Consider the following 18,184-nt stretch of genomic DNA (forward strand, 5'->3'; position numbering starts at 1 on the left):
CAGTATGTAGCACCACAGACCCAGGAGATCCCAGGGTCAAAAAAACTACACCAAAAAAAGCAGGGCAGCACGTACCACCGATAACCTGAGCCTGGCTGGCCAGAGCCACACTCCAGCTGCTGGCCAGGCTCCCAGCTTCAGAAGTACTGTGGCTGCAGCTCCCCAAGGCTCCCAGGACCCCAGGTAAAGCTGCTGGGGCCAGCACTGTTGCTGGCCCCAGCCTCTGCTACCACACCTAGGGTAACCTTCCACGTGCCAGAGTGTCCATGACATAGACATTCCCTGGGGACAAGTAGCAGCAGCACAAGGTGTGCCACTGCTACTTGTTCCCTGGGAAACTAATGTCCACGCTCATCTGGACACAGCCCCTGTTAAATTTAGTTAAATTTAGTTCTGCTGTTAGCAGTTACCTCCATATGAATAGCTCTACATCCATCATTAAAAAATAAATCCAAGTTAATTTTGCTTATGGATAATTGTGTAGTCAGGGGTTGTTGCTAGTCAGTATCAACATTTAAAACACAGACCATAGACCCTACAGTAAAGGCTGCAGATACAAAATTCAAAAGACAACAAGTAGAGCAGGGAGAAACACAGGGACATAAACAACATGAATTATCTGCAAGTTGGATGTTAAAAAGTTAACATTTCCTTTTTGGTATAATACACCAATTTCATGTGGAATTCCATTTTCTGTTTCTTCTGCATGTTGCTTTTATGATTTCTCTTCTACCCATTATTCCTATCCAACATCCATTTGTCAGAATTTGGAGGTAGTACAGAACAAATTAATTAAGCCTGAACTGATTTCAGCTGTAAGGTTTTTGTTATTTTGAAAGTGTATTTCCTGCCTAATTATTTTAATTTAATCTCTTTTAGTGCCAAAACACATTTTACTTTTAGAGAAAGTAGTTTCTTCATATACATTTCCATTGCTACAAATACAAAATTAAAATTAGACCAGACTAGGTTTTTAGCATAAGTTTTAAAAGGGTGCATTCTCTGGCTAGAAGTATAACCATTGAAAACTTTATTTTAAAAAAGTAAGTTCCCTTAGTAGAGCATAATAGTTTGTAAATATGGACTCTCAACATCCGGCTTATCTAATGATTTGATTATGTCAAGGCCATCTTTAAAGTGACATTAGGAATGTTTGTTATTTTTTTTAAAAAAGCTGTAAAGTTTGGGAAACAGAGATCACATGTCCTTGAGATCAAGACTGAGTGAACTGTAAGAAATCTGTGGGGGTGAATATTGGACAAATACACTTTAAAAATAGACACTGCTAACAAAATGTCACACAGCAGTGGTCTTAACCTAGTTAGCTGTCTGGTACAAGGTGTTACAGAATAGATCCATGAATCTCTGATGGACAGGTGTCTCAGGAAGAAATCCAGAAGGACTGAGTGCCAGTCAGACTATATGTGACTTAGATCTAACTTACCTTAAAAGTTGTGTCTTGTGCAGACATGAGTCATATAGATTTCATGGACATTAGGGCTGGAAGGGACCTTGTAAGATCATCAGGTCCAGCCCCCTGCCCAAGGGGCAGGAAGTCAGCTAGGGTCAAAGGTTCAAAGGATCCCAGCAAAACGTCTAAATGATCCCAGCAAAACGTCCAACTGTTTCTTGGAAGTGTCCAGAGAAGGTGCTTGCACACCTCTGGGGGGAGTTAATTCCAGGTCTTGGGGGCTCAGACAGTAAAGAAGTTTTTACTTATGTCCAGCCTAAAATGGTCTTGCAGGAGTTTGTGACCATTGGACTTTGTCATCCCCTGGGGTGCTCTGGTGACCAGGTGTTCCCCCAGATCCTGATGTGCATCTCTGACATACTTATAGGCTGCTACCAAGGCACCCCTGAACCTGCGCTTCTCCAGGCTGAAGAGTCCCATAGCTCACAGCATCTCTTCATAAGGCCTGTTCACCTGCCCTCTGATCATGCATGTGGCTCTCCTCTGGACTCAGTCAGGCTTCTCCACATCCTTCCTAAACTGTGAAGCCCAGAATTGGATGCAGTACTCTAACTGCTGCTTCATCAAGGCCAAGTACAGCAGGAGGATGACATCCTGGATCTTGCTTGAGGTGCATCAGTAGATGCAAGCTAGAATTTTGTTTGCTTTGCCAGCTGCAGTATCACATGAGTGGCTCATATTCAGCTTGTGGTCAATCATGACTCCCAAGTCTCCTTTGGTCATGGTGCTAGCAAGTGTAGCATTGCCAAACCTATAAGTGTTGTGCAGGTTTTTATTCCTGAGGTGGAGCACCTTGTATTTCTCCATATTGAACGCTATCAGGTTTTCATCTGCCCACCTTGCAAGCCTAACAAGGTTGGCCTGGATCACCAGCCTATCTTCAAGTGTGGAGACTCTTCCCCAAAGTTTGGTGTAGTCAGCAAACTTGGCCAGTCCGCTTTTGAGACCAGTGTCCAGATTGTTTATGAAGACATTAAAGAGTACAAGTCCAAGAACAGAGCCTTGGGGGACACCACTAGTCACCAAGTGCCACGCTGATTCAGGTCCATCAACTACCACTCTCTGGATCCATCTTCAGAGCCAGTTCTCCAGACACTGGACTGCGGAGTAGTCGAGGCCACAGCTGCCCAGTTTTTCTATGAGGACTTCATGGGACACCAGGTCAAAGGCTTTTTTAAAGTCCAAGTATATGACATCAACCTCTTCCCTCTTATCCAAGTGAGTCAAAGACTTTTCATAGTTAATGCAAAGCAGAATTCTTGTCTACTAAACTAATTCTGACACTTCTCAGAAGAGTAAGGGTGTCAATGCCAGTGTGAGGACAATTGCTTTCTGCCAGGCTACAGTATCCCTGTGCATTTCCCACAGGAAAGGCTGTTCACCACCTTGTGTCCTCAGACGCATAGCCATCTCCCACACCTGAAGTGGCTGATTTGCAGCAGGCAGTAGGAGGAATCACTAAACAACATTAGCAACCCCTAGGGATCTGGGGCCACAATTTCTTTTACACAGGTCCAACAACATGGAAAACTAAATGTTCTTCATCCCATCCAAGGCCCCTTCTAGCCCTAATGTCTATGAAATCTATTAAATCATTCACTGACCCAAGTGTTTGCATTATCTGCCCATATGTAGGGGAGATGACCAACATGAAATAGGCAATAGTGAAAATGAGGTTGAATGCCATTGGGGACCAGCAGGGCACACTCCCACTTACATTTCCTCTAGCTTCTCTTCTTTCAGAAGACTCCTCTATCACTCTCCCATCTTTTCAGGGCAGCTCTTTTACCCACTGGGCCCTGCAATAAGCAGGCAGGGCAACATCTTTGTACCAAGTCCAGAATACTCATGAAACAAACAGGAGGTAGCCCTCCTTAGAGCAAGGCAATCATAGGCTTTCTGCCTTTACTCTTTTTCTGTGTCTCAAGACACAAGGCAGGCAGGCAGGCAGGCGGGTGGGACAGGCCAGCCACCCCATAGCAAAGCGATAAAAAACAATGCCCAGCCTCTGAGCTGCTGCTTTTTTTTTTTAAATAATGTCTTAATTCAGGAAGCACAGCTGTCCTCAGTTCTTCCTCCTAATACCTAAACAAGTCACAGCTGACAATCCTCTCCATCAGCCTGTTGGCTCATGAAGTCTTGAAAAGCAAACTTTTCCCTTTTTGTGAAGATGTTTAATTGTTTGGGTCTCATAGGGAACGGGCATAACAGCCATCCAGGATCTCTATATGCAATGAAGCGTTTATACCCTGTAGCCATTAAATTAAAATTTGTACTGCAGCATATTGACTGCTGCATAGAACAGCTGATTATATTTATCAGTTAGTTTGCTGTTGCATAGCACATTACTGTGAATGAACAAAATGTCAGAGTTGTTACCTCTACTATCAATACATTTTGGAAGTAAGGACTGTCAAGAGAATGTGTGTGGCCCATTAAAAGAGGTTTGTTGGTATAAATGATTTACTTTGTGCCCAATTCAGCTTTTATTGAAATCAGCAGGAATCTTTGCTCTGTCTTACTTCATTAGAAGTTGTACCTAGTAAGATGTCATCCTGTGTGTGCTCTCTAATGATTCTGGAGGCCACCTGATACCAAATCAATTTCTACTGTCCTGTAACAGTCCCTCTATTTCCATTTTTCCATTGCTATAACCCCTACATTATAAATAAAATGGTACCGTCATGGCTCTGCACCCACTTGAGGTTTCCCTTCCAATAGGGGAATCCTGCAATGGATTGGTTGGTGTAAGGCATTCAAAGAGTATAATAGCTTTGGTGTGTAGCCTCTTGTCCTCTCTTTTGTGATTTCCTCTTTTAATTCAATAAAGACTGACAAATTTTGATAACGATGAATATAAAGCCAGAAATTAAATCCATGCTCCCATTTTACAAGCATGTTGCTGCTGTTTTAGTGAGTAAAGTAAATACCTCTCTCTCTCTCATTTGGACTTCAACTCAGCCATAAATGCAGATTTATTAGATAAAACAACTACAGGATTTACTCAGGATATTCTTCAGTTACTGATGGCTCCAGCTACAAATTGAAAAGCCAAATTTCAATTTCTTTACCCCTAATTGGCAAGAAACCTGGGATATGCAGTTTACTGTTCCATCCAGTCTCATTTTGGATGCAGTTATGCTTAAAACCTAGTTCCCACACCTTTCAAGTAGTTGCCTGTTTTGTGGATACCATCACAGTGTATTTGTACAAAGATATGAAGACAAGGTAATAGAAACTATATGTGAAGACCAGGTGAACTGAAATTGTAGAAAATTATATGCACCAATTAATTTAAAATCTTAAGTGGGATTTAGTTTTCAGTGTGATGTGCAGAATTTGTATTTACCTGTCCAAGGATAAATTTCAGCCTCTGTCCCAAAATTAATTTTAGCATAAAAGACTATACCCAGAAATATTTCAAGTGACAAGTAGTTTTCCTTATTTGCAGGACAAAAGAAAACTGCAAGAAGAAATCACTCAGAAACGTCTGAAAATAGAAGAGGAAAAACTAAAACACCAACACTTAAAGGTAATTTATTTTGTGACTGTCATTTTTATGTAACAAATAGCAGCTTTAGTTATTCAGCCTAAATAAGGCTCTTTAAAAATATCTGTAAAATTGAGCTAATAAACTTAAGAAAACTCCAACCCAGCTATAATTAACATTAAGCAACATTTCTATAACTAGGCAAACCTTTTTGTAGATAACTCATGCTTATACTGTTAAATTTGCAGAACTGCTTCAAGCCCTATCATTGGCTTTTATAGGCATCATGCATAAAAATATTGACACAAAGGAGCTAATGTTATTTGATTTTTTTTTTTTTTTGGTGGTTTAAAATGAGATCACCACCAGGAATAACTCGTAGCTGAAAACTGAGCTTCACATTTCAGACTCGGTGTATTCACTCCATACTTTCCACACAAGAAGCTGGCATTTTACAGCTTGCAAGCCTGGTTGCATCCTGTAGCTTCTTGCTACAATCCTCAGATAAGAGACTATTTTTATTTGGCCAAATATCTATCCATTTATTTAATGGACCTCCTGAAGGGAATATGACCCTGTGTAGAAAGATAAAGGCATTTGCAAATGTTGCACTGATGTCAAATTTAGCAAATTCATCAGTAAGGAATCCAAATTACTGATGAATCAAGTGACCCAACCCTGGGTGTTTGCATGTAAAAGTGCACTAATTATTTTTTCTTCAGGTTTTGCTTCTGTCAAGGGTAGTTTGGCATTTCACGTAAGTTTCAATAGAAGTGATTTAGATTTTCCATCTGGAAATTATGCAGACTGCTGTTCTGCTATAATAGAAGTCCTACACATATCTAAGCCCACACTATCTATGTAAGTGGGAAAAGGCATCCAGCAAAGAGGGTGTGGATTTCAAAAGGAAGGGAGTAACTTGCCTTTTAGAACACATTACCTGGAATTTCCTCTCCCAAACACAGAAATGTGTTTCTGACTCATCTCCAAAGTAGATGTTGGTAACCAGATCTCATTCATCCTCCTTATCTGCTTTACAAGAACAAAGAAAAATGAATTTGCTGCACAGGATCATTACATCCTACCCATCTAATAGTGTGTCTCCAGAAGCAGCCTACACCTAATGCCTGAGAGAAAGGATAGGAAAACAAATGTGCCCAACAATTTGTGCAAGGATACACAGGGTTTTTTCAAACTCCCCACATCTCACCAATTGCCAGCATATTGTTTTCTTACCCCTACTTTAGCACATATGTACTGTGTGAAGTAGTATTTCAGAACCTCCCTCCTCCTCCCCCTCAAAAAAAAACAAAAAACAAAAAACCCTTCCATTACTTTGGAGTGATTCTTGCCTGTGCATTATGTGCTGATTGTACTGTTTATTTTACATACCTTATATAATCTTCAGTACCTCTCTTGTAGGGCAATATGTAAGGGAATTATATTCTTCTAAAAATGCAGATGGCATTTTGAGGTTATGTTCTTGGTTTGTTCCTGAGTGATGCTCTTACATCAGTAAACAAATATTCATTTTTTGGGATCACTAAAGAATGGTAAGGAGACCCAGTGTCACTGGTACTTGCTGAGGCATGCTCCCAATTACTTCCCTTCTAGTTTATCTTTCCAAAACAAAGTCCATTTTTGCTACCCCTCTTCATATTCTGAGATATCATAAATCTTAAATATTTTTGTTAACCTTCTCCAGACTACTCAAACTCAGGAATCTCTTTCTATTTACTGTCAGAAAGTGGAGGGGGGATGGGAAGAGAGTACTCTATAAAAGGTCTTATTTTAGATTACTGGCATTCAATGATTAGTTTTCCATCCCTTATATTAAAGTATCCAAGAATTAGTGTTCTTATGGTTTTGTTCACACTAGGAAAAACAGCTTCTCAAAATATTCAGTGATGGCAAACTCTTTTTCCTCTCAACATACAAATTTCATCACAGTCCACTTGAACTTCAGACTTTTTGTCAGTCAGCACAATTTTACATTTATCCATGTTACATTACATTGAACACTGTTCTGCTTTGTCCATTAAAATATCTTGCCATCAACTTCAACTCCCTCAAAACTCTCATAATTTATTATAATTCTCCTTAAAAACATATTGCTGTCATCAACAAACTTCACAAACTTCCTCTTGTAAATCATTCCCATTGTTGGCAGGGTTAATCTAAATAAAAATCCAAAATAGAACTCATTTATAGAAGAATTATATATGTCATTATTGTTAACATTATCAAATGATTGTTATCCAGAGTAAAGAGAATCTGCTTTAATATATCTCCCCTTCCTGAAGAGCAAACATTCCCTAATTCTTTACATTTGAGATATCATTGCCCTATGCAATGTACTGTAAATTAATACATCAGAAAATGCTCCTAATATTGATATTGAATTCATGGCTTAGCAACCCAGGGACTTCTTGAGAGAACACTATAACCTTATATCTGGAAGGTGTTAAAATGTGTAAATCTCAGTATTTGCACACAGAGTAGGATTTAATGGGAATTTACAAGCTTAGGAATGCCTATGCCTTCAGCAAAACAAAGGACATTATTCTATATTACTTCAGACATAATCACAGACTACAGAACAACTATACATCTCCCAAACATGCACAAAACTGTATTCACAGAATTGCAAATCATTGTCTTAATACCAAAGTTTTGATGAAATGTCAGCTACAAGGGATAGTGAGGGCATTCCCATCTTTGTTATCCAGAGTTTCTCAAGTTTGCTGTATATAATGTGCAAGAGCTAATCTGAGAAAGCACTTCCATATCAGTGATGCAACATGTTTTGTCATTCATAACGTCTTACTCTAGCAGAACCACTTTTGTTCTTTGTAACAGAAAGAAACACAACATGAATGACTAAAAGCAACAACTGTTGCTATACCTTAATAATTATGCTAATGATTTAGTGGTGCCATGAAGGATTTTTCTCTAGTAAACAGTCCAAACTTATCCTTCTGTATGATAAACTTGTCCAAATATGCACATAAATCATTTTTTGCAATAGCCACTAATGATGTTATATCATGCCATCTAATCCAAGGAAAAGGAAAAATAGTCACATTGTTAATAAATTATGTTGTGTCCTTGCACTTAAGATATTCTGTCTTTTCAGAGTTTAATCTTTTCATTGCATACTATGTACATCTGAACTGCAGGATTTGTCCCTCTGTAACCTACAAACATGACACATTGTCCTTTCCCTGAAGGAAGAGCTAGGTGAATTCAGTACTAAACAATACCTGAAAATACACTGCTTTCCACATACAGAAACACTTGCCCACCATATGAATTTAAGTAAAACATATTTTAGTACCCAGTCAGGCTCAGATGTAGAAAGGATGGTCCTGTCTGACATTGTAGCATAATTCCAGTCACCTTCTGCAGCATCACATACCTCACATTCAGCTGTTCTCCAAACTGCAAGGAAATAGCACAAGCGGGGGGGGGGCAGGTTTTGACCCCTAGATATCTGGGGGTCAGGAAAAAAAAACCATGCCAAAAAAAAAAAAAGCAAGCAAGCAGAACAGTACATTGAGAGGCAGCATGCACTGCCCCAAACTGGAGACTAGCTGGCCAGAGCCACACTCCAGCTGCTGGCCAGGCTCTGGGCAGCAGGATCACCATTGCTGCAGCTCCAAGAGGCCTCCAGGAACCCAGGTAATGACGCTGGGGACAGTCCAGTGCTGGCCCCAGCCTACCCTACCCAACCCAGGGTAACCTACCACACACCAGAGGATGTGTGGCACAGGCACTCCCGGAGACAACTAGTGGCAGCACCAGGTGTCCTGCTGCTAGTTGTCTCTGGGAAACCAAACATCCATGCTCATGCAGACACAGTCTATGATTCCTTATCTAGGTGTAGATTACTAGGCAACAATGTTTATGCAGAACAGGTTTGAGACTGTGTTCCTTTAATTGCACTGTCACTGCTTCTACCATCTGCCTTCAGCTGTCCTCTATCAAGCCCCACAAAGACGAAAGTATGACTAGGAAGATTCTTTTAAAATTGACTGCCAGTTTTCTCCCCTTCCTATAAACACATGCCAGTTCCAACAAGTATATTTAGGAATCCCCTTTTATACTATGCTGCCAGAACAAAGGAAGTGTTCCCCAAGTTAAGGGTTATTCCCAAGACAGAACAATGGGTAAGCCAGACTAGTGGTCAGATAAGGGTATAAGCACCCACAGTGCTATTATGGTAGCTACGTTGAATTCAGCTCTGCAAATTCCAAGTGTCAAACATAGCCTACCTCATTTCTATTTGAGTGTGAATCTACCCAAGAAAGGGCACTCATGTTTGGGCAGGCTTCTTAGAACCTTGCCTATGAAAGTAATACATGACTTTTCTCTTATTTGTATTAGATTCCAGGTACAAGTAGGGCAGTGATGAATCTCTATGCATCATACTTCATTTTACAGCACATTTTTTTTCAGCTAAAAAACCTGAAACAGATTATTTTTACATAAGCAGTGCCCAGGGCTCACCATGATTAGGTGGAATAAAAGAAACCACAACTGTCACAAATACTCAGCAGAGAAACTGCCTATCATAGAGAAACACTGTAGCCATCACAAATGTGCCAGATTGGGTACTACATTTGAACCATCCTCCAGCCTGTCTGAGTTAGGGGGAAGGGCAAAAGAATTTTAAGGACTCTCTCAGGGGTACAATTTTGAGGAGTCCAGGAGCTGGTCCAAGCTCCAATGAGCAAGGCTCTGGCACAGGAGAGAACGTAGGCATCTGCCCAAAAGCAAAAATTCTCAAACAAAACCAGTAATAAATGAGCACATTTAAAAATCCTAATACAAACCAAAGCAGAAGCCCCTTCAGTTGACAAAAATATGAGTGACTAAAGGAAAATTACAATGGAATCAGCCAGCCTGAAACATCTAAACCACAAAGGAATGAAAAGAAAATTCATGTTTTAATTAAGTACTATTTATAAGAGGGAAGAACGCCAAAAACAGTTCTGCTCTTTAACCAACCAAGAGTGCTGATACATTCCAGGAAGAGTGCCGTCTTTGTATTTCTATGGTTTTTGTCTTTTTGTTAATCACCTGCTACTTGCCTTTCAAATGTGCTATCACTTTTGTAATCTGTTGAAAGAAGCAGTCATAGATAAGGATGCCAATATGTAAAGCACGTTAAGAAATTAAACACAAAAAGCTAAATTTTTTTTTTTTTTAAAAAGCTTTTGGGAACAATTCAGAAGTGTGATCTGCAAACTTCTCCTGCATGCCCAAGGCTTCTCAGTCAGAGCCTGGATACTGAAAGCATGTAATAAAATGTTATATACCCAGTAGGGAAAAAAGTGACAGTGAGAGAAGTACCAGGAGGGAATCTGTGGTTCTAGGCATGCCTTGAATCAGGCCTTCTCCTATGTCTTTGCAGACCTGGTCCTGACCATCTCTCCCTTTCCACATAAACAATCTTCAGGCCTCAGTTATTGTTTCAGGCTGTCAGATGGAGGTTAACATCACTGCATCAAGTATCATCATCATTATCTTTATAGTCATGATGACAGGAATCTTTTTATTTTTAAATAAAAATTGAGCCCTTCATGTAATCATTTGACTCCAGGAACATCAGCCTACAGAACTTATGCTTTAATACAGCATTAACTAAACAACCACCAAATGCTGGATCTTTTTAGAAGTAACTACCAGCCTTAAGAAACAAGACATTCTTCTCACCTGTAAATTCAACCTATATGGAAAGACTGAATGATAGATAATGCAAATAATCTGCAGTCATTAATGATTTTCTTTTAAATTAATCACAAAATGTGTGCAGTTGATTATTCATTGAACAATTCACTAATGGGAGAATCCAGATGCACAGATATCTCTGTGCTAGGCCCCGTACAAAGATGTACAAATACATATTCCCTGCCCCTGAAACTTACCATCTAAGACAGCAGAGACCAATTAGCCTAACATTTAGAATGTTTGTCTTTGTCTTTCTTGCAATTAGAAAAAGGCCCTGAGAGAGAAATGGCTCTTGGATGGACTAAGTGCTCTCACTCCAAAAGAACAAGAAGAAATGCAAAAGCAGAATCTAAAGGACCAGGAATGGACCAATGAGCTGGAACAAAACATCTTCAGGTAGAGCAAGGATTCCTATGCCCCCACTGCATTCATTGAAGTGGTATTCATTCTTAACCTCATCAAGAAAAGGTAGACATACCTTCCCCATCTCTGCTGCAGGTGAAATGAAGCATGACTTGAACTCCACAATTTGCAGTTTGTTATGAAATCCCTGGGTGATTAAAAGAACTACCAGAACAAAAATACAAGATATAAATTGGGAAATTACTATTTCTGCAGCATGACATGTACCTTCAGAGAATTTCATTTTTTCCAGCTCAAAATTTACCATCCACACTGTAGGCTACAGATAAAAGCTAGTGGGTTTTCTTCAGAAATGTTACCTGTTGAATGACTATTTCAGTAGGTCAGATAATGCTCACCTTTCATAGTTGGTAGGGTCAGAAGGGACCTGACTAGATCATCATGTCTGACCCCCTGCCATGGCAGGAAGACTGCTGGGATCAAACAACCCTGGCAAGGTGATTATCTAGCCTCCTTCTGAAGACCCCCAGGGTAGGAGCCAGCACCACTTCCCTTGGAAGTTGGTTCCAGATCCTAGCCGCCCTGACCGTGAACTAGCACCTCCTGATTTCCAGCCTGAATCTACTCTCAGTCAACTTATGGCCATTATTCCTAGTTACTCCTGGTAGCGCTCGGGGGGAACAGGGTCTCTCCCATTCCCTGCTGTTCCCCCTCGGTAAGTTTACAGACGGCCACCAGATCCCCTCTCAGCCTTCTCCCGTAGCCTCTTCTCATAGGTCCTGCCCTGCTGCCCCCTGGTCATGCAAGTGGCCCTCCTCTGGACCCCCTCAATGCTGTCCACATCCTTTCTGAAGTGCGGCACCCAGAACTGGACGCAGTACTCCAACTGTGGCCTAACCAATGTCACAGAGGGAGTATCACCTCCTTGGACCTGCTCGTGATGCATCTGTGGATACATGACAAGGTGCAGTTGGCCCTACTGACCACATCCTCACATTGATGGCCCATGTTCATCTTGGAATCAATAATGACTCCAAGGTACTTTTCTGCCTCTGTGCTGACGAGAAGGGAGTTCCCCAGCCTATAGGTATGCTGCTGGTTCTTCCTCCCCAGATGCAGTACCTTACACTTGTCAGTATTGAAACCCATCCTATTCTCATCTCCCCATCCTTGTAACCTGTCCAGGTCTAGCTGTAGCCTGTCCCTCCCTTCTAATGTGCCCACTTCTCCCCACATCTTAGTGTCATCTGTGAACTTGATGAAAAGGGGGTGCTTTTCAACCCCTTGTCCAAGTCACTGATGAAGATGTTGAACAGCGCGGGCCTGGGGACCGAGTCCTGGGGAACCCCACTGCCCACATCCTTCCAGGTCAAAAATGACCCATCCACCACCACTCTCTGGGTGCAGACCTCCAGCCAATTTGCAACCCATCTGACTGTGTAGGCATCAACACCACAGTCACCTAATTTTTTTTTTTTTTTTTTTATGAGAATGGGGTGAGAGACACAGTATTGAGGGCCTTCCTAAAGCCCCTTTCAAATTAAAGGCCTTTCAAATTAAGATAACCAAGAAATATTTAACTTGCACTAATTTATAGCCTATCCAACTTGACCCCTTGCAGTATATCCTACAGCACATTACTATACTTAGTAATGTAATTAATCTTGCCCATGATTATCTCTTGTCAGGCTCTCACTCATAACCTCACACTATTATCTGCATCTTAAATTTAATCCTTAGAACCCTTTGATAGTAGGGCCTTTCCCTTACCTTTTAACTACCTCATCTTATAAACCATTCCACAGATCTCAGTTTGACTTTCCACTACAGGTAATTTTTAAAGCCAGTAAAGCAAATTCATACATAGCACCCCTGCATAGCACAAACTTGCTCTTCAGAGTTTGTGAGCTGCATTCAGCTGTTGGGTTTTTGGTTGTAAGCCATGTTGGTCTAAGGACGTAGGCAGGCTAGGCTCTTTGAATAAATGCGATATCTTTTTTCCAACTACTCAGTTGGTCTAATAAAAGATATCGCAGCTACTCAAAGAACCTTGCCTGAGCTTCATACAGTCTTTCCTGAATGTTTGAAGTACTGTTCATATATTATAGCTCTTCTCCCATGCCTGGGAAAGGCAACATTTGCCAACTGATGAGTACAGGGAAGCTGAGGAGCTCTTACTTTCTGGAAACCACAGAGTTTCCTTGTTGCAGAGATCCTAAGGGTCAAGCTGGAATTTCCCCATTCCAATTTTAATTTAAAAGCACCTTCAGCAGTCTCTTTTTCTTCTACTTTCCTTCCCCTTATACTCCTTTGCCTAAGTTGTCATCAGTATTATTTCCTCTGGCTATCTCCCACCCACTTTACCCTGCCACAAGTGATAATTCTGTCTACTGACAGGCAGCAGCATGGTGCCAGTTTGTGTCCCATAATTACATCAAATCCTTCCTTGAAATACTATTCTCAGGCAGCATCTCTCATTGCGCGTGTCGGTGGAGTGCTTTATAGTGGTGGCAAGATGTAGACAGTGAACACTGAACCACTCCAGCAGGTTGTAATTACAAAGACCAGTAAAATGTGCAATTGGAGCAAGTTCTACTGGCAACCTGATCATCAGAAAAAAGAACTGTATAGGGGAGAATTGGTTCAGGGGCCAAGTAGATGACACAGCTTGCTGCAACTTGTTTTTCTATTGTTAAGGCCTATAGGAATCTCAATGCTTTTCTGATAATCCCAGGGAAAATTTTCAAACACCATCTACTTAAATGTCTAATAACCCTTTGTGCTCTTAAATACCTCTATCACCAGCATTTTAGATGCTATTTTAAAGCTAAAGAATAAGCTCTAGATTTCCCTCCTGCCCTCCCCTGCTTTCTCCTGGATGTAACAGCCATATGTACTATTTCAGATTCAAGTAATAAAGTCCAAACAAGAGTTATTGAACTATTGGCAAATTAAGTACTTTGGAGACAAACAGCTGAAAAAGGTGTACTGTAATTCTGGAATCCAAATGCAATGTGTCACCTGATCAAAGTATCTCAAGTGGCCTCCATGCCAGAGTCATAGAAACTGGCTGGTCTCACAGCAGTAGTGAGAACAAGTCCCCTTTCCCCTAACAGCAGGGAGGACTTAGAATTAGCATTAAAAACTTCCTACAATATTAACTTCAGGGCTGCAGCAAAGTTTAAAGCCTTATAGTCTGAACTTTCTCATCTGGAAGATGGGAGGGAAAAGGACATTTAACATTCTTAATAATGGTTTAATCCAGTTTCAATTAAAGTTGTCTCATTAGAAATCATGTGTATGATCAGATTTTCATGTTCCTCATGCTTCTGCATTCCAACATTCATACTTAAGTTGCAAGTTTTATACTCTGTCCATTGTTTCTTAATTCTATCATAATTCAAAGTTAGCACTTGTATTGCTATTTCATCCTAGAGGGTAGTTGCATGCACAGAGCATCGCTTTATCTTTTGTACCATACATAACTTTTTTATTTGTATATAAATGGGATTTAAATCACTCTTCTTACTAGAAAACCAGTATACTGTAACTTGATATAGATGCCCAATGAATCTCCTTATCTAAAAATGTCCTTGAATTTTAGGGAAACAGATAAAATTGGAAAGGACTATAAATGCTTCAAAATCATTTAAGTAACCTAGAAACCTTAGTCCCATTTTCAAAAGTGAGGTAGGCACTTAGAGCTAAATATTTAGAGGTATTTAGGAGCTTCAAAAGGAGGTAGGATTTTCAAAAGAACCTGCTAGAGACATAGCTTTCATGAAAATTAATGGGAGTTGGACACTTTTGAAAAAAAAAATCTCACTAACCACCTATCCTGGATACCTAATCATCTTAAAATATCCAGCGATGAGGTGCTTTTTAAATCTTACCTAAAACCTCTTTTACAGCTCTGGTTGAGATATAGCTAAATCATCCCAAACCATTATTGTTTTCCAGCATACAAGATACACCTGCATGTAGGATACAGCCTCCAGAAAGGATAAAATTGTGGAAACAACAAACATTTTGTTATACAGCTTTGGTGTTTAAAATCCACCTTCAATTTTAGATCTCTCATGGGGTGGGGGGTGGAAGGTGCATCTGATATACCAGAAAATATGGAATGGTCGTGAAATTTGAGTACAGGATCATACAAGTTTTCCAATACTTGGAAAGGAAATTAGATCATTTCATCAGTGCCATCAAATCCATAAATTATAGTCAGTTCAGCCTAGAATCTAAACCTTAACCTAATCCTAACTGATCCAAGCCTTCATCTTAAGGCCATCTCTCCTATTAGCAGTTGGAATAATTTTATGAAACTACAACATAGTTTTGCATGTTTGTAGTCGAATTTAGTTGCATCACCTGAAGAAGTATGCCTTGCATTCAACAGCTTCTCTAAATCTAATCGCAACTATATAGTTGGTCCAATAAATAATACCACCCAAAAAAAAAAAAAAATCTGTGCCTCTCAAGTCCTGGACCATCATGGCTACAACAGGCTAACTGCATTCTTATTAGAATTTTAGTTTGAGAATATTTTCTTTCATTCATTCTTCACTAAAAGTCCACCTGGGAACCCTTTCCCATAGAGCCTTTTCAGAGTGCAAGGAAGCCAGATTTTTAAAAGCCAGTTGTCATGTAGGCCTGCATATTGCGGGTGTGAGCAATGGTAAAAACAATGGTGAGCCCTCAATTACATACAGGCATAGCCAGCATAATTTGGGTGTCTAACATATAGTTGTTTCTGCCAAGCAGCTACTTAAATTACAAAATGACTTCAATTGAACCCACAATCACTTACAGTACAAAAAAATGAAGGCTTAGGTAAAAAAAATCAGGAGGAAATTTTGGTTGTAAAATGTCCACAGCTTTATATGATTCTCTTCTGAAATTATTTCATTTTGCTTTTCATGCATGATTGAACACAGAACTACTGTTGATGTTGTAGAGCAGTTAACCTTCTGCACTGTAATCCATAGCAGGGGTTGGCAACCTACAGCCCATGGGCCAAATCTACCCCATGGAAGCCAATTGATCCAACCCATGGATATGGGGCTTTGGTAGCACCCTCCCTGTGCTACCATGGAGAGAAGTGGCAGCTGCAATTGGGTCCCAGTACCCACCAACCTGTCCCTGAGGTGATCTGGTTCATTCCCACTTGTAACCTGAAAAGGTTGCCAAATGCTGATCTACAGTATTTCATTAATACATACTTATTATTAATAACATTTGTTTCCTTTCCTGAAGCATGTCCCAAATATCCCAGCTTTAATTAAAAAGTGCAGCAAGACCCTGATGAAATGCAAAAGGCAAATTGCAAGGGGAAATGAAATGAAGTCATTGTCCTTCTTCCTAGAAGTGATAGTTATGATGCACTGCTACTTTAGCAAAATTAATGTTAGAAATAACACTTAATTTTTTTGATTGTGCTGCATTTTGCAAAAAAAAAGAGCACAGGAAAAAAGGAAATCGGTGCTTCTGTCCAGCATGAAAATCTACCAAAAAACCAAAACAAAAAACACGACACTGACCTGAATCTTAAAAAAAAAAAAGCAATCCGAAGGAGCCATCACCATTTCTGTCACTGTCAGAATTAGCCAGGCCAAGGTCCAACATAATATAATTTCATCCCCAAAGACATCACAAGACCACAAGCAGAAATGAAACTGAAATGAATAATTCTGCAGGAAGTACAAGAATATACTAAGATAGTGTTAGCTGTTGAGAGCATGTGATTATCAAATTCTACTGCCATTTAACAGCTGAAATTAATTTTGATCAAAGTCAGGGGAAAAAAAATCTATGTAGAATAAACCATAGGGCTACTATATCTGTGTGAAAGCCCCTGCTTTTAGAGTCAAGTTATGGCTGAGTCTGTGTGGATATGCCAAAGTGAAAAAACCCTGTCCCTCCACTAAGCAAGCTATACTTCACATAGCTGTCCACATATATGAGCCCAAGGCATGGGTGTCAAATTCATCTGGCCCCACAAGCCACATAAATGGTGCAGGGTCTGGGTCATGAATGAACAGTGCATGGCCAACAGACCCTCCCCTTACCACTGCACATGTTGGACCCAACACTTACTCAAGCCAGCTGGGGACCATGCTGCATATGAGACCCATACAGGGCCAGTCCATGATGCATGTCACATGCAACACCTGCTCTGGCTGGCCCAGGACCCATACTTTGAATGGTGCCCACCCTAGAGCAGCTGAGGGAGCAGGGGCTGCTGCATCCAGCATGGGTCCAGACTGGCCAGGGTAAACACTGAATGTGGTATGTGTCCTGGATCAACATTGTATGCAGCACAGGTTCCAGAAGGCCAGAGTTCAGCATGTGGGTCAACTCCAGATCCAGGTGTAATACCAGGGGCTGGATGATGGGTCTTTATAGGTCAGATCTGATCCATGGGCTAGAGCTGTGACAGCCATGGCCTAAGGAACTAGAGTCCACCTAACATTGACAGCAGCAAAAAAATCAGGCCAGAGGAGATGTGCTATGGTCCCACCCTCATACATACAGAAAAGCATTGGGAAGGGAGTACAAAAACTTTTTTTCCCCAAACACAGAATGAACTACTCGTGATGATGCTCCCCATCCATGCTGTTCTTCATTATCCAGCTAAAATGACTGTCTGCCATTGCTGGAGGTCTAGAGGTACTTTAGAAGTTTGCAAATGGAAGCAGGTTTATACTGACTTCATGGATGTTACCATCCCACTCTGCTACAGAGTCTCTGTTTTGAAGCATTTCTTTCTTGGATCCCTTATAGGGTTAATCTGTGGCTTTTAAATCAGCCAAGTACACAACAAGGAGTTTTGTTGTTTTAGACAAGTGAGAAAGTTCCGTTCTTTGTATCAAGGGCAAACAATTAACAGTAGCCTGAACTAAAACTGTAGACAATCAGTCCAGCACTAGCTGCAGACAGGAATAATATTCATAGTATCCATCCCATAATACTGTGCTTGCATATTAGAAATTACAAGGCACAAAGCCAGTTCACAACTGAGGGTACTAACCGGCTGCAGTCCTGTAGTCATATTTGTCATTTAGTTTTACAATATGGCTGCAAATAGCATGCCTTCTTGATGGAATTAGTTCATTAGAAAAATTAGC

General features: G+C 40.5%; 1 protein-coding gene across 1 annotated transcript in view; it reads left to right on the forward strand.

Moving 5' to 3' along the window:
- PALMD (palmdelphin) overlaps positions 1-18,184 on the forward strand; it is a 44,941-nt gene that overhangs the window by 6,169 nt on the left and 20,588 nt on the right. Inside the window, 2 exon segments of the mRNA XM_090049197.1 lie at positions 4,923-5,003; positions 10,960-11,090. Of these exon segments, the coding sequence (XP_089905323.1) occupies positions 4,923-5,003; positions 10,960-11,090 (212 nt within the window).

The sequence above is a fragment of the Crocodylus siamensis genome, chromosome 5 (assembly GCF_052110815.1).
Source record: "Crocodylus siamensis isolate JL-2025a chromosome 5, ASM5211081v1, whole genome shotgun sequence".
NCBI classification, from domain to species: Eukaryota; Metazoa; Chordata; order Crocodylia; family Crocodylidae; genus Crocodylus; species Crocodylus siamensis.